Below are 24,129 nucleotides of genomic sequence, written 5' to 3' on the forward strand. Positions count from 1 at the left end.
TTAGGGAATAGCTATCCAAGAGATGAATGAAAACTAATGATGTCTTGGCGGCTTTGAGTCTAAAGCCTTAGACAAATAAGAAGGCGGCCGTAGTTTAACTTCAGGTGTGAATTTAAGCCAGTGTAGTTTAAACTGTTGTTAAAGACTGTCCGTGCCCACTTATTTTGCTGTACCAGTTAAAAAGCCAGTTCAAGTTACCTTCTAATCAGGGCCGTCCACACTTAGTACTCAGTTGTGTAGGGCACCTGAAAATTTGGGGCACCACTGAGTCTTAATGTCCACCGACCTACCTCTTCCTATCTCTGGTCTGTGGTTCTGGTTCCTCCGAAGAAGATCTAGTTAACTTAAAAGTGAAAAAGCCTGACAAAGCTATTAGCCCAGGGTTGGGCAATAATTTTTGGGTGAGGCCACTTCAAAAAATTTTTAAATGGCCCCTGGCTGCCCAGGAAGGGGTGGGGCCTAAAATGGAGGAGGCGGGGCCAGGATGCTTCCGGGCTTCCCCACCCACAGATCATGATTGGTCTAGGGGTAGGGGAGCCCCTTTACCCTCCTTCCCTTCCCACTAAGCACCAGTGCCCCTGGCAGGGTGGAAAGAGGCTGCACGCACTCCCCCACCCCCAGGCCAATTGGGGTCTGGGGGCAGGGGAAGCACACGAAGTTTCCTCTGCCCTATCCTTGCTCTGCAAGGAGCGTGCGGCACTTTGAAGTGCGGTGTGCTCCTCACAGGGCAGGAGGAAACTTCATGCGCCCCCCCCCAGGCCCTAATAGGGGAGTGGCAGGGCCTCCGTGGGCCTGATCAACCCGCTTGGCGGGCCGGATCGGCCCACAGAGGCCCTTTTGCCCACCACTGTATTAGCCTAACATGGAACCTGTGAAAAAGCCGGTCAAGTGGTAATGAAGCCATTTAACAGGCATTTGCCAAACCCAGGTCTGTCCTGTCACTTTCTGAATTTACTATCTTAGTCGACAGGACCGTAGTTTAAAATCTGCTTTAAAATATTTCATTAGTGTGTTGCTGAGAATTATAAAACCACAGCTCTGGAAATTCCTCCCCAGCTGCCATCGGCACAGGGACACCAGTTCACTAGTACTGCAGGGCCCCCTGAATCTTAAGGACAGTCCTCCTTCTAATCTAGACAAGGCCACAGTGCCCATCATGAGGGCTTTTCCCAAGTACAGTGCTAACTCCAGCAAGCTGCCCAGCAAGACTATCCTATGGATTGCCAGGTTGAAACCTGACCCTGTTCCCATTGAAACCCAGTGACAGAATTTGCATAAGCTTTAGTTAGCGATGTAGCTCCCGGCGAATCACAGGTTTGCTTGTTAACATCTTCCATACTCAGACACCAACAACACTCAGTCGAGCCATAGACGTGGGGAATCATGGGGGAGTAGCCATACCCAGCGGCAGCAGCCTCGGGCAACTATTATGGAGTGTTAGAATTGTCCCAGAAGTGGAAAACCTTTCTTGCATCTTGTTTCCGCAACATGGCTACATCTCTATTACTATTTGTCTTGCATGTACATGAAAAACTTCCTCTCCCACTAGTTTTCTGAAGGGTTAGTAAAGAAGGGCAATTATCATATAATCAGTCCCGGACAACTTCCCCTTCCTGGATCATTAGCATCACTGTGCAGACCTCTGCCACTCCAAATAGCTGGTAACAGGTTGAACCTCTCTAGTCCGGCACCCTTGGAACCTGAGCGGTGCCAAACCGGAGAGTGTGCCGGACCACGGGAGGTCACTGTTGTCCAGCAGCATTACTGGCACTTCCACTGCTTGCTGTGCTCTTAGAAAACATTTTGGGGTTAATTAGAGCTAAATAACAGCACAGAACACGGACCCACAGGACTGGTGGCTGTAAACAAAGGTTATGGGACTGCAGGAAACTTGGCCACGCCCATGATAAGTGGACATCCTGCTAACTAACATCATGGCAGACCACAGATGTTGCCGGACCAGCGAGTGACGGACTAGAGAGGTTCAGCCTGTAGTATGTTCTTATTCCTGAGACTAAGTCTACACTGGCACTTTATAGCACTGCAACTTTCCGGCTTAGGGAGCACTCTCCCACGTGCGGCAACTTACAGCGCTGTAGCTACTCCCTCCTGGAGGTAGTTTACATGGAGCACTGAGAGAGCTCTGTCCCAGTGCTCGTGCCATGGCCACACTTTAAGCTTTTAAGTGTAGACAAAGCTGGAGTGGACATGCTGCAGGAGAAGTACCATGCATGTTCCCGGTCTGTTATGCTCCGAATAGCTTACTAGTCAGTAAAATCCTTTGCAATGCCTTCCCGTAGTGTTTGGTAATTGCAAGAAGTCAGATTGCAGCATCGAAGAACCTTCATGCTCTTGCTTCACTTCACTTCCTGCATGATTATATTTTTTTCCTCTTTCCCCCCTTTTAGCAATCTACAATTATGATGCTGTCCAAGATGTGGAGCTCTCCTTGCATATTGGGGACACAGTTCACATTTTGGAGATGTATGAAGGTAAGACCACCAGCTTTCTACTTGGTAAAAGTTTAAATAGCCGAATAAGATTTAAAAAAAAAAAATTCTACCCCCTTAAAGCTAGAACATTGCTGGGGAAAATTAAGAAAAAATTATTACTTCTGAAATTGTTTTCAGAAAGTATTGACCACTTTCTGGTCAACTTTAGTAGCATATGAAGCTAGTATCCTGGTTCAAACTTCTACTTACAGTCTGGTGGTGTTTGGCCCGTGAAAAAGATGGGTCAGTTTTGAAGTTTGGATCCAGATTTGCCAGTCTGAAGAAACTTTGCTCAGGCTTGTCTGTAGTTTGGAAGGAGTTGAAGTTACTTTGAACTCAGGAAACACAAGGCACATTGTGCTACATATTTTTCTAAATTAAATGTCATGTGCTACATGATTTCTCTACGTTAAACGTCATCATATGTAATGTGTGCTGATGTTTGAGGACATTTCTGCGTAACAGTAGCATTATCTTATTCCAAATTGCTTTTCCCGGTGTGTCTGTGAGTTACATCTGCATGCCGTATTGACACGTGCAAAGAATTTTACACATTCGGATCCTGGAAAGCCAATGAATGTGAATAAAAGGTAGATTCTGTTCTGCCTCACACATTAACAAAGGTAAGGCTTATCTACATGGGATATTTTGTCCGGCAAGCTGGTTCGCTATACAGTAATTCCTCATTTAACACTATAGATACGTTTCTGAAAATGTTCGTGGAAAGCGAAAACGTGCTATGCATGGTCAATTTTCCCATTAAAAATAAAGGAAAAGGTGGGGGTTGCGTTTCAGGTGGTGGTGACAGTCAGTTTTTTGTTGGTGCTCAGTCATCAGCGTCAGCATTAGGTATCTAGCAATACAAGTTGCTGCGGTTTGTTAAAACACAAATATAAGTGAGCGGAGGAGCGCTGTGACCACGTGTACACATCCGCTCATGCATATTACCACCGCTGCACAAAGTAGTCCGCCACTTGATTATTTTCATGTTATTTCGGGGACAGTTCCCCGAAAGTTATTTGAAAAAGTTCCCTAAAAAAAATTGCACTATTGCAAAAATGTGTTAAGTGGGCACGTGTTAAATGAGTAATTACTGTACATTCACACCCTGGCTTATCGCCTGGTAACATCCTGTATAGAGTGACAAGGAGTCCTGTGGCACCTTATAGACTAACAGATTTATTGGCGCATAAGCTTTCATGATGCATCTGACGAAGTGGGTCTTTGCCCACGAAAGCTTATGCACCAATAAATCTGTTAGTCTATATGGTGCCACAGGACTCCTCGTCGCTTTTGCAGATCCAGACTAACACGGCTACCCTCTGATCCTGTATAAACAAGCCCTTACATTCAGCTGCAGGATCTTTCTTATCGGTGGGATGATGTATAGGTTGTAGAATCATAGAATACTAGGACTGGAAGAGATCTCTAGAGGTCATCGGGTCCCGTTCCCTGCCCTCATGTTGAACTCTTTAATTCAGAACTCTCTTTCCAGAAACATCCGTCATCCGGAATGATTTTAGCTGACTGGATGCCCACTTTTTATAGGTGTGGCTAAGTTTCTCGCGGTCCCATAAAGTTTGTTTACAGCCATCAGTCCTGGCTCTCCGTGTTCTGTGTTGTTGTTTAGTTCTGATTTATACCTAAATGTCCTCTAACAGCCCAGTAAGCAGTGGAAGTGCTGGTAATGCTGCTAGACAATATTGACCTCCCATGGTCCAGAAAATGATCTTGTTCAGAACTGGTCAGGTGCCGGACTAGAGAGGTTCAATGTGTAGTAAATATGTAGATCCAAGGTGCAATTCCCAGATCTGCCAGTTAGGAAAATGGACATTTTTCAACTTTGTAAACTGAACCGAGAGCACTGAATGGAGAAGAGTTCCAGAACATCTTTCTTACATCCCTTTCAGGAGCATAACTGTGCAGTTAGGTATTCCGTTGAATTGATTATCTAGGCCAGTGGTTTTCAACCCACAGCCCAATCAGCACACAGCTGTGGCTCATGTTACATTCTAAGGGCTGTTCAGGTAGTGTAGATATTGTGTGATGCAGCCCACATCTCTCATAGAGAGCAGTAGATGCATCCCACAGTGGTAATTAGGTTGAGAATCACTGATCACTCCTATATGACTCCCGTCACCATAGCCTCTGAGTTCCTTGGGTTATCATGCAATACTGGCTGGGTATCGGTCCCTTTTGAATGCAAGGCCAGTCTGTACGGCACATCGCTAGCAAGTAGAAAAACATCTTTAAAAACTGGTGCAAATGAAAATTAATACTTAAGTCTTGCAGATTTAGTTGGTCAACAGGGGTTGTCTGTTGCTCTTCTGCTGGGAGCATGACAAAGCCAGCCTCGTGAAGAGTACACGCCCCATACTTCCATTTTAGGTTCTCTCCAAAAGGTCTTTCTTGAATATAAATTGTCATCAAACAGCATCAGTTCGAGGGGAAGAACCATACACAACTCCCACTTCTGGAATCTCTGTTGGGCAGGATAAGCTGCTTTCTTTGCAATTTGCTGTTAGTTTGGTCTCTTTCCACTTCTCTTTGACCTTGACACTGAAGCCAGCCAGCCAGATCTTCACGTCAAAGCAGATTATACTGCTGATGTGTGTGTTTACAGTGATGTGTGTGGTAATGGAGGAGGGTGTTTGTAAGAGAGAGCTTAACAAGCAATACAGCCAACATATGAACCCATTCTTGCAAAGAGGAGTGAGAGCTGCTCAGCGCTAAAGCCAGCCTTTATTGGTCAAGCTGGATGTATCCTGAACTTTCCAAGGATAGTTCTTACAAGGTTGTTCAGTTTCCTCCTTAGCCAGCTGTTATCGGGGAATTGTCAGTAGTTAGTTCTCCTATCTCTATTCTGCCTGAAATGTCAGTTAGAACTGATGCAGGGAGTGGATTGAAAGTTCTTTCTGGCTTTTTGTTCTGTGTTGGTGTAACCCACACACCTAGGCTATGTCTACACTTGCAGCTTCTTGCGCGACTAATATGCAAATGAGGCTAAGCGTGGAATATCGCCGAGCCTCATTTGCATACCTAATGAGCCACCATTTTTTTCTGAAGAGGCTCTTGCGCAAGAAGGAGCATCTACATTGCCCCTTCTTGCGCAAGAACAACCCTCTTGCGCAATGCCGTTATTCCTGAGAAGTAATAGGTGTAACGGCATTGTGTAAGAGGGTTTTTCTTGCGCAAGAAGGGGCAGTGTAGACGCTCCTTCTTGCGCAAGAGCCTCCTCTGGAAAAAAATGGTGGCTCATTAGGTATGCAAATGAGGCTTGGCGATATTCCACACTTAGCCTCATTTGCATATTACTTGCGCAAGAAGCCGCGAGAGTAGACATAGCCCTAGTGTGGTTCACTGTCCCATGTAGTGGCACCTAGACCAGAGCAACAGCTAAGATCAAGAGACCTCTACAGCATGGGCTGGGAGCCAGCTGGCTTTTAGCTCAGGGGGTAGAGGTTCCTATACTAAGCATTACAGGTCCCTGGTTCAAATCTGCCCCATGGTGGTTACATTTGTTCAGTGGGTAGCACAATAGGATGCTTATCCATTGCAGGTGCTCTTCAGTGCTACGGGAATAAAAATAATAATTTTATTGGAAACATGAAGGAAAATCTGACCAGGCATTTGTGAATTATAAAGATCCGCGCCCCTCTCTCCCCTCCCCCAAAAAGGGAGTACATGGCCCCTTAGGGATTTCACTTACAGATGTGAGTACTTCAGAGACCGCATAATCAGAGTCAGCATATAAACAGATTTGGCAAAAAGGAGTGAGAGTAGCTCACAGCTAAAACCAGAGTCTGCTGTCAGCTCCCCTCCCCCCAAAAAGAGGTTTCAGCGCGGAGACGCCACATTTTGTTTTGTCTTTTGCTGCGGACGTTCTTGCAGCTTATTCCACATCTGTGTTGTCTTTGTCTCGTGACCTCCACTGTCAAGGTCCTGGTTTCCAGATGCACGTGGGTTGTTTTTTCGAGAATGACCGTTGTTCCCACCAGCAGCATTTTGATTTCCCCTTGTCGTAACGCTGTGTCGGTACAAGCTGAACTACAGCTTCACAAAGGCTTTTTTGGTCTGAGAATCACCAGCTTTATGTAGATTCACAAGTGATGGTGTTACCAGAAAGGCAGCTCTGTCCTATAACAGTTGTGTTTGTTTTTTTCCCCCTCTCGGGTGCATTAGTGACACCAGTGGTGGGTTGCTCTGAATCAGGAGAGACTTCAACCTGGTTATCCCCCGTCTGAGGTCAGTGCCCTACCCCAAGGCTACAGCGCCCAGCTGTGTCGACACTGGCAATTGAACGACAAAAGTGTTGTCGTTCAGAGATGCTAACTCCTCCCTCTTCCCCTGAAAAGACAAAAGTTTTGCATCTGCAAGTGGCAAGTGTGAACAGAGTGGTGTTGGCAGGGTAAGCTGCTTGCTTAGCAATTTGCTGTTAGTTTGTTGGTCTCTTTCCACTTCTCTTTGACCTTGACACTGAAGACCTTGACTTGTCAACAGTGTAAACGCTGCTCGATGAGTGTGGAAGGATTTTGTCGTCCAAGGAGCTGGCAAACGGTGACTATGCTGCCTGACTTTTAGTGACATGGCAGTGCTGCTAAAACCTCGGTGTTTGTCTGGCCAAATGAATGTTTAATTATTTATATGAAGTGTCACAGCCACAACAAGAGATGGGGACTCAGAGGTGGTCTTGATAGTCTGGGCACGTCTAGACTGGCTTTCAGTTTTGAAAGAAGATATGCAAATTTGGCATGAATTTGCATATCTTCCGATCACTTTTTCGAAAGAGGTTCTTTTGAAGAAAAAAGTAGTCTAGATGCGATTCTTTTGGGGGGGGGGGAAAAACCTTTTTCAGAAGAACCGTGTAAACCTCATTTTTTTTTAGGACGGATGGTTCTTTCGGAAAAGGGTTTTTTCTCGAAAGAACCGCGTCTAGACTACTTTCTTTTTTGAAACAACCTCTTTTGAGAAAGTGATTGGAAGAAGATATGCAAATGTGCGCCAAATTTGCATATTTTCTTTCGAAAGTGAAAGCAAGTCTAGACACGCCCTCTGCTGGTTACAGCTTTCTCCTGGGACTTGGGAGGCCCACGTTCAAGTGTCTGGATCCTGTTTAGTTTTTTTCCCTAAAACATTTTTCTTTAAAAAAAATCTTAGTTTTATTCTGCTTTGGAATGGAACCAAATGTTGAAACGGTGGCATTTTTCATGAAATGGAATTCTTGCGTTCTGGCCAATCCTGGTAAGGATTTATGGTGAGTTACCAGGACAAAAGCAGGGTAACTTTACCTGCAGATGTCTCTTCCCCCCTTCTCACATCTAGAAACATGTCTCTCCTGTACTTCAGAATATTGGTTCTCTCGATCTTTGTGTAAGGGATTAGAACAGGGCTGTATTCTCTCCTCCTCTGGGTACAGGGAAGGTCTCTCAGTGAATTGGGCCAGGGTAGCTGGAGAGCTCTTTGCATTCTCTCTGTGTCTGGTTCTGTCTTTGTCGGGAAGAGCAGAAAAGCACGGTTTGTTCCTCGGCTGTGCGGCAGCACGGCTGCAGCTCCCACTTGGCTTCTTTGTGAACAATATTGTTATCTTAATCCCAGCTGTCGGGAGAGCTCCGAAGTCCTAACGCTGAAGGAGAGAGCAGGACAAGAGGTCTGTGAAAAGACAGTGAGCTAGGAAATGAACGAAGAGGGCGGTTATCTCTGACCAAAAGGCCTACGTGTGATTCACCCCCATGTCGGGGGCATATACTGGTCGGTCCTACTGATTAAACTCCACTTGAAAAGGCTCAGTGGTGTATAAGGCCTTGTGAGGGATGTTTGCCCTGGGCTGAATTTCACTCTGAAGCGACAAGTCATTGTTTGCAGTTTAAAAACAGAGGATGGAAACTCCTACCTGGGCCAGAGTCTTTAGCAAGGAGATGTACATTCCCTATAAAATTCCCTGTATCCATCTGTCTCTATGCTTCAAGGAGCAATTCGGCCTAAAGGGTGGTCAGGGCTTAGCTACTGGAGGCAAAAAAGGGAGTTTTTGAGTAGGATAGGACAGTGTGAAATTGTAGGTTGGGCTCTCCTGGAAATTGGCAGAACCCTAAGTTAATCCCAGCCCCCTGTCTGGATGGCAAAGCAAAATCCCAGCCCAGTTCCAGTTGTGTAGTGCCATTCATACCATAAGGGAGGGCTCCAAGGGATCCCAGAACACCCTGGTGGTCTAGGTCTTACCTGGGATGCAGGAAAGCCGGAGTTAGTTCCCTGCTCTGAATTGGGCAGAGTCCTATGTGGGGGCCCCATCAGCAGGCGAGCCGCTCGTCTGGCTGGGTCTCTTTCTCTGGAACACTGTCATGATGAGATCAGCATTTAAATCCGGATCGGGTGCTGTTCTCAGAACGCGCTGTCGGAACGATTGGGGGGCAGTTCCCTGGTCTGTATGTGACGATCACAGTGGTCCCTTTTGGCCTTGAAACCGTGAATCTTGGAGCCAAAAGTCCATTGCCGTTCTCAGAAAGTCTCCAGTTGACTAGGGATGTGACTGACTCATCGACTATCCGATAAGCAATTGCTTATTGGGTAATCGACACATTAGTCAATTAGGCACTCTTCTCTCCCCGCCCTTGCTGCCTCCATCAGAAAGAGGCAGCAAGAGGGGCAGAATGGGGGGGGGGGGCTTTAAAGCAACGGTGCCGTGTGGAGTCTGGGGCCAACTGGGAACTCCCCATCTGACCCCGGACTCCCCGGAGCGCTTTTGCCTTTGAAGTTTAGCAACAGCCCTTATCGACTATTCGATTAGCCAATTAATCTGAATTTAACATCCCTATTATTGACGCCACTGACTTTTGGCTGAGGCCCTTATAATTCAGCTATAGTTGTGTTCTTTTTCTCTTTTCTAAATGGGTGTATGAAGTAACAATGTAGAAGTCCTGATCAATATTCCTTCTAATCGTTCCCACCTATGTGCAGAATAAATTTTGTTATGTGCACCAAGGAGTGTGGGAATGTTCACCACCAGGAGGAACCCGAAGCGGTGGTCACTCGGCTCATCCGCTGGGCAGCATTAGAATCATTAGTTCCCTTTTCCTCCAGTGGTGGAATCCAGCTGGAAGATCAGATTGCCAGGCTAGGTTGTGCCTCGGCGCGTGATGGGGGTTTTCTCCAGTCACAGGCACCAGGGCGGCGCACCAGTGCAAACGTGGTGGTCGCCGTCTTGCCCGACGCACTGAGATTTGGACTGAGGAGCTCGGGAGTCGATAGTAGGGCATGAGCTGCTACAGTGGAGCTAAGGAGCCCCCAATGCTGGGGTTGGAACAGACTGGATCAGCACAGAGGGGGCTGTGCAATACACACACATCAGTGGGTTATCCAGGCCCCAATGTAGGTAGGAAATCATTTATAGAACCTGAAATAATGCCAGTAGAGAGAGGCTGGACCCCCTGAATCAGGGTCCCGAATGAGGGGATTTGCCGGACCAAGACAGGCCCCTTCTTTCATGGTCCATGTTGCCCCTGAGTTAGGGCTCCAGCCTGGCCCTGCTGCTGCCCCAGCCCCGTTGCTGCTGGGAACGGAGCTCCACACCCGGGGCCACAGCCACATTTCCCTGGCTGCCCCTGGGGCTGGAGCTACCCAGCTACTGGGGCCAGAACTGCCCACCGTACCACCCACCTCCACCAACACGGGGCTCCCGGCTGAGCCCCCACGCCTGTCCTGCCGCCAGACCTCCCTGTTCCTGGAAGCATCCAGCTGTTGCCACACCAGAGAGTCACAGTTCAGGGAGGTACAACCTGTACTAGCTTATAGCAGCTGGAGCCATCAACACTAGAGGTTTGCCCTAACGAAGCTACACAGTTGGCTGCAGTCAGGGTAGATCCTCTGTGCAGACAAAGTCTGAATGTTTGCCAGGTTGCTTCGTTGCCTGCGCTGAGACGACTCTCTGAGGCTTTGTCTACACTGCAGCGTTTTTGCACAAGAAGCCTTTTGCAGAAAAGCCTTGTGCAAAAGTACATCCAGACCTCAAAGCGCACGCTGCATGGACACTCTTGCACAAGAAAGTTCTGATCGCCATTCACAGAATAGCCATCAGAGCACCTGTGCTTTTACCGACAGGGGTTTCTTGCACAAAACCCCCTCTGGAGCATCCACACCTGCCTTTTTGTGCAAGAGCTGTAGCGCAAAAAGGAGTTATTCCTTGTGGGGAGAGGAATAACTCTACCAGCAAAAGCCCTCAGTTCTGCCAATTTACTTGCACAAAAACACGCTTGAGGTGTGGACACGCTGCCGGTTTTTGTGCAAAATCCTTGTTAGTGTAGACTTAGCCTCAAAGGGTTGCTGTTCTGCCTGTAAGCACAGGAGGATGGTGTATTCATTAAACGTTAAACATCTGGTCAGAGCCAGTCTCCTTCCAATTTCCGCCCTTTAAAAGCAAACACATGTGCCGCTGCCATCTTCGAAATGTGCAGTTTAGACAGTCGGAGGGCCTTGGGTTTGGCACGCTCCTGTAAATTGCAAGGCGAGATTTTTCCTTCCTTGCTCCGTCTGGCAAGCTGCGCATGCACCTTTTGTGGAACAACTTGCTCCCCTGATAACAAGACCAGGCAAAACCCACGCCTGTTGTTGGCCAAGTGTTGACTGGTAGATGGTGATAATTGGTGAAGCGTGGCGTACACTGCACAATCCACCGAAAGGCAATACAGAGACACTGGCTGCTTTGCAGGTGCACCCCAGCGCTGCCCTCTGGCTGAACTATGCCTGCAGAACTTTTGCAGACTTCTTCCGAGGGAGATTTTGCATTCCCTCTGGGAATCTGTCCTCAGGGGGTGCGAATTCCAGTCCTGTCTGGAATCCCTTTTCCAGCCTGTAACTTTTGCCAGCTGAGGAAAATGGCAAAAGCAGAGCTGGAGGGGGAAAGAGCGCACTCTGTCTTGTAGAGCTGGCCAAAGAAGCCTCATACAGGTTCTACTGTCTCCGGCATTGTTTTGATTGCCAGACGCGAATAAAGGAATCGCCTTTTCCCAGCAGTGCAGTACAGGGGCATGCTGCGTGGTGCTCTGCAGTGACAAGAAAGGATCATCTTGTGGGGATAAGGAAGTGGGCAGGGACAGAGGAGTTCCTGGTTCTATTCCCAACTCTGCCATGGTGTGTCTTGAGTCAACTCAGGTGAGTCTCTTCCTCTTGGGTCTTCCTGTGGCACCTTAAAGACTAAGGGTATGTCTACACTGCAGTCCTCTTTTGAGAGACGAATGCAAATGCAGCTGAATGAAATTGCAAATGAAGCGCGGGATTTAGTTGGAATTGGTCCTGCCTAGAGCAGGGGGCTGGACTTGATGACCTTCTGAGGTCTCTTCCAGTTCTATCGTTCTATGATTCTAAGCGAGGATTTGAATTTCCCGTGCTTCATTTGCATAATCGCGTCCGGGCGCTATTCCGAAATACCCTAATTTTGAAAGAAGGGTTTTCTTTCGAAATAGCCGCGTCTACACAGCGTTTCTTTTTTGGAAATAGGGTATTTCAGAATAGCGCCCGGACACCATTATGCAAATGAAAAACGGGAAATTCAAATCCGCACTTCATTTGCAACTTCACTCAGCTGCGTTTGCATTCCTCTCTTGAAAGAAGAATGCTGTAGACATACCCTAACAGATTTATTTGGGCGTAAGCTTTCCTGGGCAAAAACTCCACTTCATCAGAGGTGTGTTTCACCCATGCAAGCTGACGCCCAAATAAATCTGTCAGTAGTTTAAGTACCACATGACTCCTCCTTGTGTTTGCAGATTCAGACTAAGGATGTTAAATTGCAGTTATCAGGCTAATCGGGCAGTCGATACAATTTGTATCGATTACACGATTAGTTGCTAAGCGCCGCTCTGCAGAGCCACAGCGGGGGTAGCTCCAGGAGCTGGCTTGAGCCGGGACTGAGCAGTCCTGGTTTGTGCCAGTTCTGGGAGCTATCTGCACTGCACCTCTGTCTTTTAAATGTAGTAAGAGCCACTGGAGCTAGCTCAGTCCTGGCTCGCGCTGAGTCCAGCAGCCCCGTTCGCGGCAGACAGCTTGGGCTGCCTCGAACAGGGGCTGCTTGGCAGCAGCAGCCCTTGTCAGTGGGGGGGCCAGCTCCCCCCTGCAGCCTCTGACCACAGCAAACCTTGGCCCGCCGTAGGCAGAGAGGCAGCTTTTGCAGCAGCCTCCCCTATCCCCCCCCAGATAGAGGCAGCGGAGGGAGGGGGAAGTGGGGGGCAGGCAGCATCATGGAGACGGTTCTGAGGGGAACCATCTTTTAAGCCAGCTCCCCCAAGCACTGGCTCCTGTTTACCCCCCTACTCCCTGCTGCCTCTAGGGGGTGGGGAAGCAAGTAGTCAAAACTCTACTAGACTACCCGATAAGCTTTTCCTTATTGGGTGGTTGACTACTCGCTAGCATGCATAATTCAGACTAAGAGGGCTATTCCTCTGAGACTTTGTCTCTGGTCTTCAGTTCCCCCATCTGCAAAATCCCCCCTCTTTCCTCTCCCCCACTTTTACCTGGCTGCTTGTGAAGTTTGAGAGACCGTTGGGGCAATGACTGTATCTGCGCATACATAGCACAACTGAGTTCCAGTCCTGTTTCGGGTTTCTAGGTGCTACTGTTATGCAAATAAACTTAGACTTACAAGGGGTAGAAATAAACTTTTAGCTGAGAAGAAAAAGTTTTGTGGTACTTTTTGTTTACCCCAGTAGCCTGATCAAATGTTAACGATCTGCCACCTTAAACTTTCCAGTGGCATTTTCCATAAAGATGCTCTTATCCATTTTCCCTTCTGTCATAAACTTTTAGGGTATGTCTACACTTGCACTCTCTGTCGAGAGAGGGATGCATATGAAGACATTTGAAATTGCAAGTGAAGCCGAGATTTAAATATCCCGTGCTTCATTTGCATATTCGCGTTATGGTGCTATTTCAAAATAGTGCTATTTCGAAATAACAGACGCTGTTAAGACGCGGTTATTTCGAGAGAAAACCCTTCTTTTGAAATAACTGGTAAATCTCATTGTTTACCAAGAGCTGACTCCAGGAAGCCTGAGGCAGAGCAGCTCTGCCCCGGGCTTCCCGGAATCAGCCGCTGGTCAATTTCAGCAGCGGCTGAATCGGGGACGCCTGGGGTGCTGCCGGGTTGGTCCCGCAGCACCCAGGGGCAGCTCTAGGGGATCTACCCTGCAGCGCCCCAGCTGCTCTGCCTCCGGCTTCCCCGATTCAGCCACTGGTCAGTTTTAGCAGCGGCTGAATAGGGGAAGCTGGAGGCAGAGCAGCTCCAATGGTCCGGCTGCGGAGCACTTCCGGGTTCCTGATGGTGCTGGACCATCAGGAGTGCCGGACCGTCAGATGCTGGACCAATGGAGTTTTACTGTACCTCATTTTATTATAGGGCATGTTATCAGCGCTCTGGAGAAAAGGCCCTTTCTATAAATAAAAATATTGGTATTGTGGTCAAAAACAGTTATCCAAATGAATAAGGTCAGCTCATCTGAAGCAGTGGGTTTAGCCCACGAGAGCTCATGAAACGTTACGTATATATTTGTTGTCTCTAAGGTGCCACAGGATTATTCATTGTTTTTAAATGTCTAGGCAGAGAATGTGTATGTGCGTGAGAGAGACTGATGTTCTTTCCTTTCTTTTTAGTTCTGGCATGAAAATCCTCCTTTTCATCCTAAAATGTGTCCACTGCTAACCTTGCAAAGGGAATACACTGGCGGGAAACTCTTAACTAGTCTACCACTTGTCTGAAGTTTCTAGACTAGTATTTGAAAAAAAGAAAGGGCTAAAAGGACCACGGCCGCAAGCACTTGTTCATTGAAAATTACGAGTAAAAGTTCTTTTATTCAGTGTCGTTGTAGTCAAGTTGGTCCCAGGACAGTAGCGAAACCTTGCATTTTGCTAGGATGCTAGGCCTCCTATCTCAGACCTGTGGAATTGCTCTGTGTGGCTTAAAAGCTTGTCTCTGTCACCAGCAGAAGTTGGTCCAATACAAAATATTCCCTCGTCCACCTTGTCACTTGAGCATGGTTACTGAAAGAGCAGAAGTCTGAAAAGATCAGAGGATCCCTAGATTCCAAGGACGAGTGGCGAGCATGAATACAGCTTTATGTAAATAGGACACAGCCCTTTCGTTTTATGATTCCAAGGTGCTTGAGAGAGGTGGCTTAATATCACTATGTTAATTGTACAGATGCAAGAAGCTGAGACGTAGAGGAGTTTAGAACCTGAAGCCAGAGAAACTGGAGCTGCTGGAAGGATTCTTATTGAGTTGACTGGGCTTTGGTTCAGGCCATAAATTGCTTATACAGGTTGAACCTCTTTAATCTGGCACTCTGAGGTCTGGCATGATTGGAGTTAGCTGTCTGTCCATTTATGGGTGTGGCCAAGTTTCCTGCAGTCCCATAAAGTTTGTTTACAGCCACCAGTCCTGGTTCTGTGTTCTGTGCTGTTTAGCTTTAATTTACCCCTAAATGTCTTCTAAGAACCCAGTGAACAGTGGGGCTGCATCTAGACTGGCATGATTTTGCGGAAATACTTTTAACGGAAAAGTTTTTCCGTTAAAAGTAATTCCACAAAAGCGCATCTAGATTGGCACGGATGCTTTTGCGCAAAAAGTGCGTTTGCGTAAAAGCATCCGTGGCCAGTCTAGACGCGATTTTACGCAAGAAAGCCCCGATCGTCATTTTAGCCATCGGGGCTTTTTTGCGCAAAACAGGTCTTCCCTGTCTACACTGGCCCTCGTGCGCAAGTATTCTTGCGCAAGAGGGCTTTTTCCCGAGCGGGAGTGTGAAAGTATTTGCGCAAGAAGCACTGATTTTGTACATTACAAAGTCAGTGCTCTTGCGCAAATTCAAGAGGCCAGTGTAGACAGCTGGCAAGTTTTTGCGCAAAAGTGGTCGCTTTTGTGCAAAATCTTGCCAGTCTAGACGCATCCCGGAAGTGCAGATAATGCTGCTAGACAATATTGACCTCCCATGGTTCAACAAATTCTCTGGTTCGGCACAAGTCAGGTCTCAAGGGTGCCGGATGAGAGAGGTTAAACTTGTACTAGGCCATTCAGTGAATTATTGACAAAGCCAAGAATAGAACTCAAATCCCCTCATTTCCAATCCGATACCTCATCCACTAGGCAATGCTTAAGTTTTATATCCTATGTTTATCCTATGGAAGGAGCAGTATCTTGTTCCACATCCCAAGAGTTTCTGGATTGCAGAGGATTTTGTAACCAAACGTGACTGATTTTACAATTACTAGAAAGATGGACTAGACTTGCAAAATCTGGACTTTCTCTAAACTTTCGGGGTCAGGGAAAAGTGATCACATCCAGGATTTTGGCTGGCATCTCTCTCTGATATACAATGCTTCCATTTGTTGTACCCTTCCCTTTTTTGCCACTAGCTAGTCCCCCACCCTTATGCTAATCTCTTTGCTTGCTGGTTTATCTGTGCATATATCCAAGTATAAACTGGTTGGGGCGGTGACCTTGTCTGTGTTGATGCCTCCAAGAGCCACTCATGCCATGTAGATAATTATAAATACCGCTCCAGCTTCCCAAAGACACAATAACCACATGTGTGTGAATTTTAAATGTCAGTGTAAGCAACAACCTCCTCCCCCTACTCCCCCCCCCCCCCCAAAAAAAAAAAGCTGAAGATCAGGATGTCAGGAAGTTAGTTAAGGTGAGAGCCGAGGGAGCAGAATCTCTTGACCTTTGGAAGAGTTATTTTAGGAACACAGTAGCATGAAGAAAACACAAATTTGCTCATCCTGTAACAGAACCGTGCAGCTGGAGACCGTGTCTGCAGGTCAGTGTTTAAAATAAAACCAGTTCTGTAACTGGAAGTCCGCTGTTGTTATTGTTCGTATTACATTCGCACTTAGAGAGCGCCACAAATGGACCGGGTAAAGGGTGGGAGACAAAAAGTAGTAAATATTCCCTGTTTGCAGATGCAGAACAGGCACACACAGGACATCTGTTCGTCCCCTGCATCTAAGGTCAATGCCTTAACACCAGGTCACCCTTCCTCTACAGTGATTCAAATTTCCCACTTGCTAAATAAATCTCATGCGAGAGCAGCAAACCAAAATACACTAATTCATTCATACAATCGCCTTCCAGTCACCTTGAAACCAAAATGTTGGCTGAACCCCAAGCTCTAAAGAGGGGAAAAATTGTTCTTCCAAAAGTGATATTCTTCTGGTCTGCAAGAACCACAGCAATTCTTCTGTAACTGATACTTTACTGCCTCTGTGACAAGTTCCAGCGAATAAGAATCTCTCTATCGAGGGCAAATAATTTGAAGGCTTTTTTTTTTTTTTTACTCTCATAAAAGTAAAGTCCCGTTAATAATTTCTTTCAGCCTGCCTTCAAAGAAGGATTTCACATTGGTTCATGAGCAGCATGGAAAGGAATGTGTAGAACATGAGATTCAAGCATCATCTACATAGAGAATTGGGGTTAACACCCACAAGAGAGGAAGGAAAGTATTAGGGTTAAGGCTGTGGAATTGGCATCAAATCCCAGCTCTGCCACTGACTTCCTATGTGACCTTGGGGGTGTCATATAATTCCTCTCTACCTCTGCTCCGTATCTGTACAATGGGCACAATACATTTGAACCTCTTTAATCCAGCAATGCTGGGAAACAGGCTATGCCTGATTAAAGATTTGGCTGGGCCATGGAGGGCGCTGCAGGATCTGGGCATGAGGAGTGGTGGTCAGGTACTTACATGTCGCTCTGATGCCAGGGGGACATGTGGCCCCACATCCCACACTGCTCCCAAGCATCGCCTTCCTCTTCACCCCACGCCGTTATGGGAGTGGTGGGGAAAACCGAAGGGGAAGTGCGTTGCTGCCCTTCCTCCTCCGTACCGCTGGTGTTCCCAGATTAGGGACACCCAGAGTAGTGTAATACTTGTGTGCTCCGTCCTTTGTCTGTCTTGTCTCTTTAGATTGTTAGCCCTCTGGGGCAAGGAAACTTTCTTACTACGTTTACATACAGCCCCTAGTACAAAGCAATTCCAATCTCAGTTGAGGCCTGTTGGTGCTACCATACTAGAAATAAGAGGTACCACTACTGTTGAAACACAGTCTTAGCTAAAGAAACAGTCCCACTGTGTCATTTCATAGTAGAAAGTTTTTTTTTTTAGTTTTTTTTTTTTAATGTTTTGCCTTATTTTAGGGCCCATTCTTACTGACTTTGTTCTCCTGCGTGGTGCCTTTGGAGTCAGTGGGACGTCTGAAGTAAGCAAGGCCTGTAGGATCTGGCTCGTGGATTATACGTAGAAAAAAGCGTGTTACTAACAGCTTTGCCTATTTAATTCCTCTGTGTGACGAGTCATTGTCTTTCTGTTCCTTGGCAGGTTGGTACAGAGGATACACGCTCAGAAACAAAGTGAAGAAGGTATGCCATTCTATTTCTCCAGGATAGGTATTTTTGTATGTTAAGTTTTTCCAGAACTTATCCAGCACTGTATGGTCCTTTTTTTCCCGTGTTCATTTCTGCCTTTGGACAATCATAGAATCATAGAATCATAGAATAATAGGACTGGAAGGGACCTCAAGAGGTCATCGAGTCCAGCCCCCCGCCCTCAAGGCAGGACCAAGCTCCGTCTACACCATCCCTGAATGCACGCCTCCAGGTTGGGATGTTCGTTTTGGTTTGTTTTTTCTAGCAATAAAAGTGAACAGCCGTGAGCAAAATGCTGAGAACCATTAACATGACAGAATGTACAGTGGAAGCATTTCAAAAGTTCATGGCAGCATGACAAGTATCACTAGTCCTTCTAGTACTTCCCACTGTAAGCATAGGGAATACTGTCTGAACTGGAAGGATTATTCTTTAAGTATGTTTGCTATATAGCAAGCCCTCTGTTTAGTCATTGAGTGCTGCGCTTGCCTTCTGACAGTAGCTATCTAGGGTCATGGGTGAGCCTCTAAAAGTTCAGAATTCGAAAAAGCCTCTATGCATCTTAGGACCTTTTTCAGACTCCTTGACTTGGCAAAACAAGTGTGGAAATCTCACACAACAGCACAACCTCTAATGTGATAAGTGCCGGCGATGCCATGTACATCGGACAGTCTCTGCAGCAAAGGATAAATGGACACAAATCAGACATCAGAAATGGTTTCTCACACAAACCTGCAGGGCGGCATTTTAACCTGCCCGATCATTCGATAATTTAAAATTAGTCATCCTTCTACAACAGAATTTCACTAACCAATCACAGAGAGAATCTGCAGAACTAAAATTCATTTACAGATTTGATACCGTTACCTTGTGCTTGAGCAAAGACATTTGGCGCATTTCAAAGCCAATTTCTCCTGCCTTTAATATCTGCATTTCCACAGCAAAAGCTATGTATGGGACACATCCTTCCCATAAAAACGAGCATACTGGGTCAGACCAAAGGTCCATCTAACCCAGTATCCTGTCTGCCAACAGTGGCCAATATCAGATGCACCTGAGGGAGGGATCACAACAGGTAATCATCACGTGATCCCTCTCCTGTCATCTGTTTCCAGACAAAGAGAGGCTAGGGTCACCGTTCCTACCCACCTTGGCTAATCGCCATTGATGGACCTAACCTCCATGAATCTGTCTAACTCTTTTTTGAAGCCTATTAAAGTTCTAGCCTTCACAGCATCCTCTGGCAAGGAGTTCCACAGGTTGACTTTGCGCTCAATGAAGAAAAACTTGTTTCTGTTTGTTTTAGACCTGCCCATTTAATTAGTCTCATTAACACAGGTCCTACAATTGACAGATCCTTCTTCTGCTGTTCTATATATCTCTTGGTTTCTGTTATTCCACTCCAATTCATTTGATGAAGTGGGTTTTACCCACGAAAGCTCACAATTCTGTTTATTTTGGTTATTCTGTAAGGGCACGGCTACACTATAGAGGAAGATCAAAGCTGCTGCTGTTGATCTTCCAGGGTTCAAATTAGCAGTAAGACAGCTGAATTGAACTGACAGGAGTTCTCCGGTCGAGGCCGGCAGTCCTGCTTCCATGAGGAGTAAGGGAAGTCGAAGGGCGAGTGTTCTCCCTTCGACTTCCTGCAGTGTAGACATCGCCAAAAGCTAAGTTAAGATACTTCGACTTCAGCTGTGTAATTAACATAGCTGATATTGCTTAATTCAAAACTGTTTAATTCGACTTTGTCCCGTAGTGTAGACAGAACCTCAGGTGCCACAGGACCACTCATCTCACTAGAACACGGTTTCCCATCAGAATCTCGGCATTTTTGTTCCTGCTCCCATCTGGAATTACAATAGGAGTAGGCCTCCTTCATGGTACTTCTACACTTCTAGTTCCCAGTGGAAATTAAAGCGAAATAAGACTGAATCACAACCTGAAGCACAGTTTTCTATAGAAGGGTGGAAGTTAATTTATTTTTCTTGTTTTATTCCCAGTGAATTCTTCTGTCCATAGTTGTCAGCTTCAGTTGCAGCCCTGTAGTTCTCTCCACCCAACAAATGCCATGGCTCCATGTGAGATTTTAATTATTCCTGCAGTTAGGACAATTTAACCTGGCTGATGTGAGTCTGTAAGATCTCAAAGCATTTCCCCAAAGCAGAGCCCCATTAAAGTGGCCCTGTACGGGGTATGACTTTCACAGCAAATAGGGGGGCGGAGGAATGTTGACTCCCATTCTGCTATCCTATCTGCTGCGCCATGCTCCACTGAAATTCTAAAGCCCTCGTGCATTTTTGCTGCTGCTAACTAGTAAGCATCAGCTGTACTATAGATCCTCCGAGTTATGAACATCTTGGCCATGGAGGTTGTTCATGCCTGTGAACAAAAATGTAGCGTTGTCCTTGCAAATGTTTATCACGAAAACATTGGCTTCATACAACTTTGAAACTTTATAAAAGATATACTGGCATTAGAAAGGGTTCAGAGAAGGGCAACTAAAATGATTAGGAGTTTGGAACGGGTCCCATATGAGGAGAGATTAGAGAGACTAGGAATTTCAGCTTGGAAAAAAGGAGACCAAGGGGGGATATGACAGAGGTATATAAAATCATAAGTGGTGTGGAGAAAGTGAACAAGGAAAAGTTATTTACTTGATCCCATAATATAAGAATTAGGGGCCACCATATGAAATTAATGGGCAGCAGGTTTAAAACAAATAAAAGGAAGTTCTTCTTGACATGGCTCACAGTCAACCTGTGGAACTCCTTGCCTGAGGAGGTTGTGAAGGCTAGGACTATAAGAGGGTTTAAAAGAGAACTAGATAAATTCATGGAGGTTAAGTTCATTAACGGCTATTAGCCAGGATGGGCAAGGAATGGTGTCCCCAGCCTCTGTTTCTCAGAGAGTGGAGATGGATGGCAGGAGAGAGATCGCTTGCTCATTACCTGTTCGGTTCACTCCATCTGGGGCACCTGGCATTGGTCACTGTCGGCAGACCAGATACTGTGCTAGATGGACCTTTGGTCTGACCCAGTGTGGCCGTTCTTATGTTCTTACTATGCAGAAGAAAAATGCTGCTTTCAACTCTTTTAATTTAAAAAAAGCAAATGCAGAAACAGATTCGTTGTCATAAAAAACCAAACAAACGGGGAGTCCTGTGGCACCTTAAAGACGAACACATTTATTCAGGCATAAGCTTTTGTGGGCTCCATCTTATGCCCAAATAAATTAGTCTTTAAGTGCTAAAAGACTCCTTTATGTTTTTTCAGTTTTTTTTAAAAAGACTAAAATGGCTACCCCTCTTTATTTTTTTAATAGTTTACATTTAACACAGTACTGTGCTGTATTTCCCTTTTGTCTCTGCTGCGGCTTGATTATGTACTTCTGGTTCCAAATGAAGCGTGGGGTTGACTGCTCTGTTCGTACCTATTGCCTGCGTCTAGACTGGCAAGTTTTTCTGCAAAAGCAGTTGCTTTTGCGGAAAAACTTGCCAGCTGTCTACACTGGCCACTTGAATTTGCGCAAGAACACTGACGATCTCACGTAAGAGATCTCATGTAAGATTGTCAGTGTTCTTGCGGAAATGCTATGCTGCTCCCGTTTGGGCAAAAGCCCTCTTGTGCAAATGCTTTTGCGCAAGAGGGCCAGTGTAGACAATGCGGTATTGCTTTGCGTAAAAAAATCCCCAATCGCGAAACTGGCGATCAGAGCTTTCTTGTGCAAAACCGCATCTAGATTGGCACGGACACTTTTCCACAAAAAATGCTTTTGCGGAAAAGCATCCGTGCCAATCTAGACGCTCTTTTCCGCAAATGCTTTTAACGGAAAAACTTTTCCATTAAAAGCATTTGCGGAAAATCATGCCAGTCTAGACATAGCCACTATGTACGTAACTCTGAAGTTCTACTAGAGTTGCTGTGAGATCTGCTTGCTTTACTTAATCCTTTAAATTCAACATGAGCATTTTTACATGATTGTTACAGTGAAAAATGAAACCTTGCTGCAGAACTTTCCTGTTGCCAAAATACATTTTCTAAGGGTTTGACACTGAAGCCCACTATAGTAAATAGAATGATTCCCATTGATTAGGATGGGCTTCACATTCGACTCAAGCATCTGATTTTCATTCCTAGCTTGGATTTTATTTATTCCTACAAAGTTTGACTCTCCCCATTCTCAGCTCCTTGGGAATGTTTGTTTGCTCATCACTGACAGGCACGCAGATTGGTTTTCGGCCTCTTTGGGTCTGTAGAAGCAGTTGTCCGATATCTTGAATGTTCTCAAAGGATTACAGATTCAGCTTTCAGGAAGTCTCTGTTCCATGAAGCAACATACCTGATTTAAAGCTGTTCTGCTTTCATGGCAATCATGCTTTGTGTTGGGCTACATCTACATTGGCCCCTTCTCCGGAAGAGGCATGTTAATTTCCAACTTCAGAATAGGGAAATCCGCGGGGGATTTAAATATCCCCCGCGGGATTTAAATAAACATGGCCGTCGCTTTTTTTCCGGTTTGGGGAAAAGCCGGAAAAAAGCGTCTAGACTGGCGCGATCCTCCGGAATAAAGCCCTTTTCCGGAGGATCTCTTATTCCTACTTAATTAACATGCCTCTTCCGGAGAAGGGGCCAATGTAGACTTAGCCTAGGTGTTTGTGCTGCTGATTGGCCAAAGGTGGTTAGTTATTTTAACCGATGCTCAGTGGTATTGACTTTTAGCCGGAGACTAGACTTAAGCGGTCCAGTTCACCGTAATTCGGAGCTGGGAAGCGACTTAACCAGGCTCTGCTCTGTTGTGCTGAGACCTGACCCGGACTAATGGGAATTCTTGTTCCCTAAATCTGCAGTTTGTTTATGGAATGAGCCTGCTGTGCAGAGGGCCTGCTCGTTCCACTGCCCAATATGGAGGGCACGGCGACCCTGTGCCATAGGGAACTCCTCAGTTCTCTGCATGGCAGCGTCCTATACATTAGTGCCCAGTTAGGATTTGGTGATTGATGGGTGCTAAGCTGGGGGCTATACCTCAGGACTGAATTCTGGGAGCGTCAGCAGTGACTCCACCTTCGGCCACGTAGCAGGGAGTTCCACAGCTACATCATGCTCTGCGGGAGAAAATGCTTTTCTATTTGGAAGCTCTCTGAAGAGCTGGTCAACGTGACGTTTGCATTTGGTGATCATGGTAGGAGAGGAGCTTTGATGCTGGAAAGCCATCTAGGACTTCAAAGTGATGAGGAACCCATCACTCCCCGGGACATCAGGCCGTGTTGCAAATCACAGAATCCTAGACAATTTACGGTTGCAGAGACCTCAGGAGGTCACCAGGACCTCAAAGCAGGACCCTCCCCAACTAAAACTTCAGCACCTTTCAGGAGCAAACTCCCTTGAAATTGGCGGGGGGGGGGGGAAGACCAGGAGCCAAAGCTTTGGACTTTATTTATCTTTGAAGCCGTCCGTTAGCATATCCGAAACCCTTTTAAACTGCTCTGTTTTTCCGTTTGACTCGCACTGTCAAGGGCAGACACCCGGAGAGCACAGTTTTAATGGAAATGTAGATGTCCTTTATTACCCGGCCTTGTGGCTTGGTGTGAGGATAAAACTTGGTTGGGCTGCAAGTAGAGGAAGCAAAGAGTAATTGTGCAGCTGATTATTGATCCTGGAGGGATATATGGGGGGTGGGAAAAACTTGACATTTTTATGAAGCCAAACAAGCTGTTCTCCAGGAAGCGGACGCTGAGTTAAATAGAAGTGGCAGGTAAATAAAAAAAACTCACCTGCAGTTTTCATTCTACATGCTTCATGAAAGCTTGTTGGGGAAAAAAAAAACTTCCTGTGGAACATTTTGTATCGATTGTCCAGTGAGAATGCAGGACCCAGCGGAGGTGAGGAATGGCTAGCATGTAGCAGGATCAAGCCCATGCCAAATATATGTTCCATAGAATCATAGAGTTTAAGGCCAGAAAGGCCCACCAGTTCCCCTAGTCTGACTTCCTGCCTGTCAGTGGCCAGCCATGCCACCCGGCGCCTGCCCATTACACCCAGCAACTGAAATGAGACCAAAGTATGGCAGCCCCCAGGAGACCGGGCTGGTGTGTGCCACAGGCAAAGAATAGGAGGCCCCTGCAACATCAGGGAATTGATTAAGTAAGGCCAGGTCTATGTCAGCCCAGAAGGTTGGGTTAAGGGATGCAACTCCAACTACATAAAATATGTAGCTGGAGTTGGCTTACTTTAAGCC

General features: G+C 46.3%; 1 protein-coding gene across 1 annotated transcript in view; it reads left to right on the forward strand.

Moving 5' to 3' along the window:
• The window catches only part of DOCK5 (dedicator of cytokinesis 5), a 187,269-nt gene that overhangs the window by 32,018 nt on the left and 131,122 nt on the right, over positions 1 to 24,129 (forward strand). The window contains exons 2-3 of the mRNA XM_075910678.2: positions 2,409 to 2,492; positions 17,846 to 17,886. Of these exons, the coding sequence (XP_075766793.1) occupies positions 2,409 to 2,492; positions 17,846 to 17,886 (125 nt within the window). The remainder of the gene's footprint in view (positions 1 to 2,408; positions 2,493 to 17,845; positions 17,887 to 24,129) is intronic.

Source organism: Pelodiscus sinensis, chromosome 28, assembly GCF_052426305.1.
Source record: "Pelodiscus sinensis isolate ZL-2025 chromosome 28, ASM5242630v1, whole genome shotgun sequence".
Taxonomy (NCBI): domain Eukaryota; kingdom Metazoa; phylum Chordata; order Testudines; family Trionychidae; genus Pelodiscus; species Pelodiscus sinensis.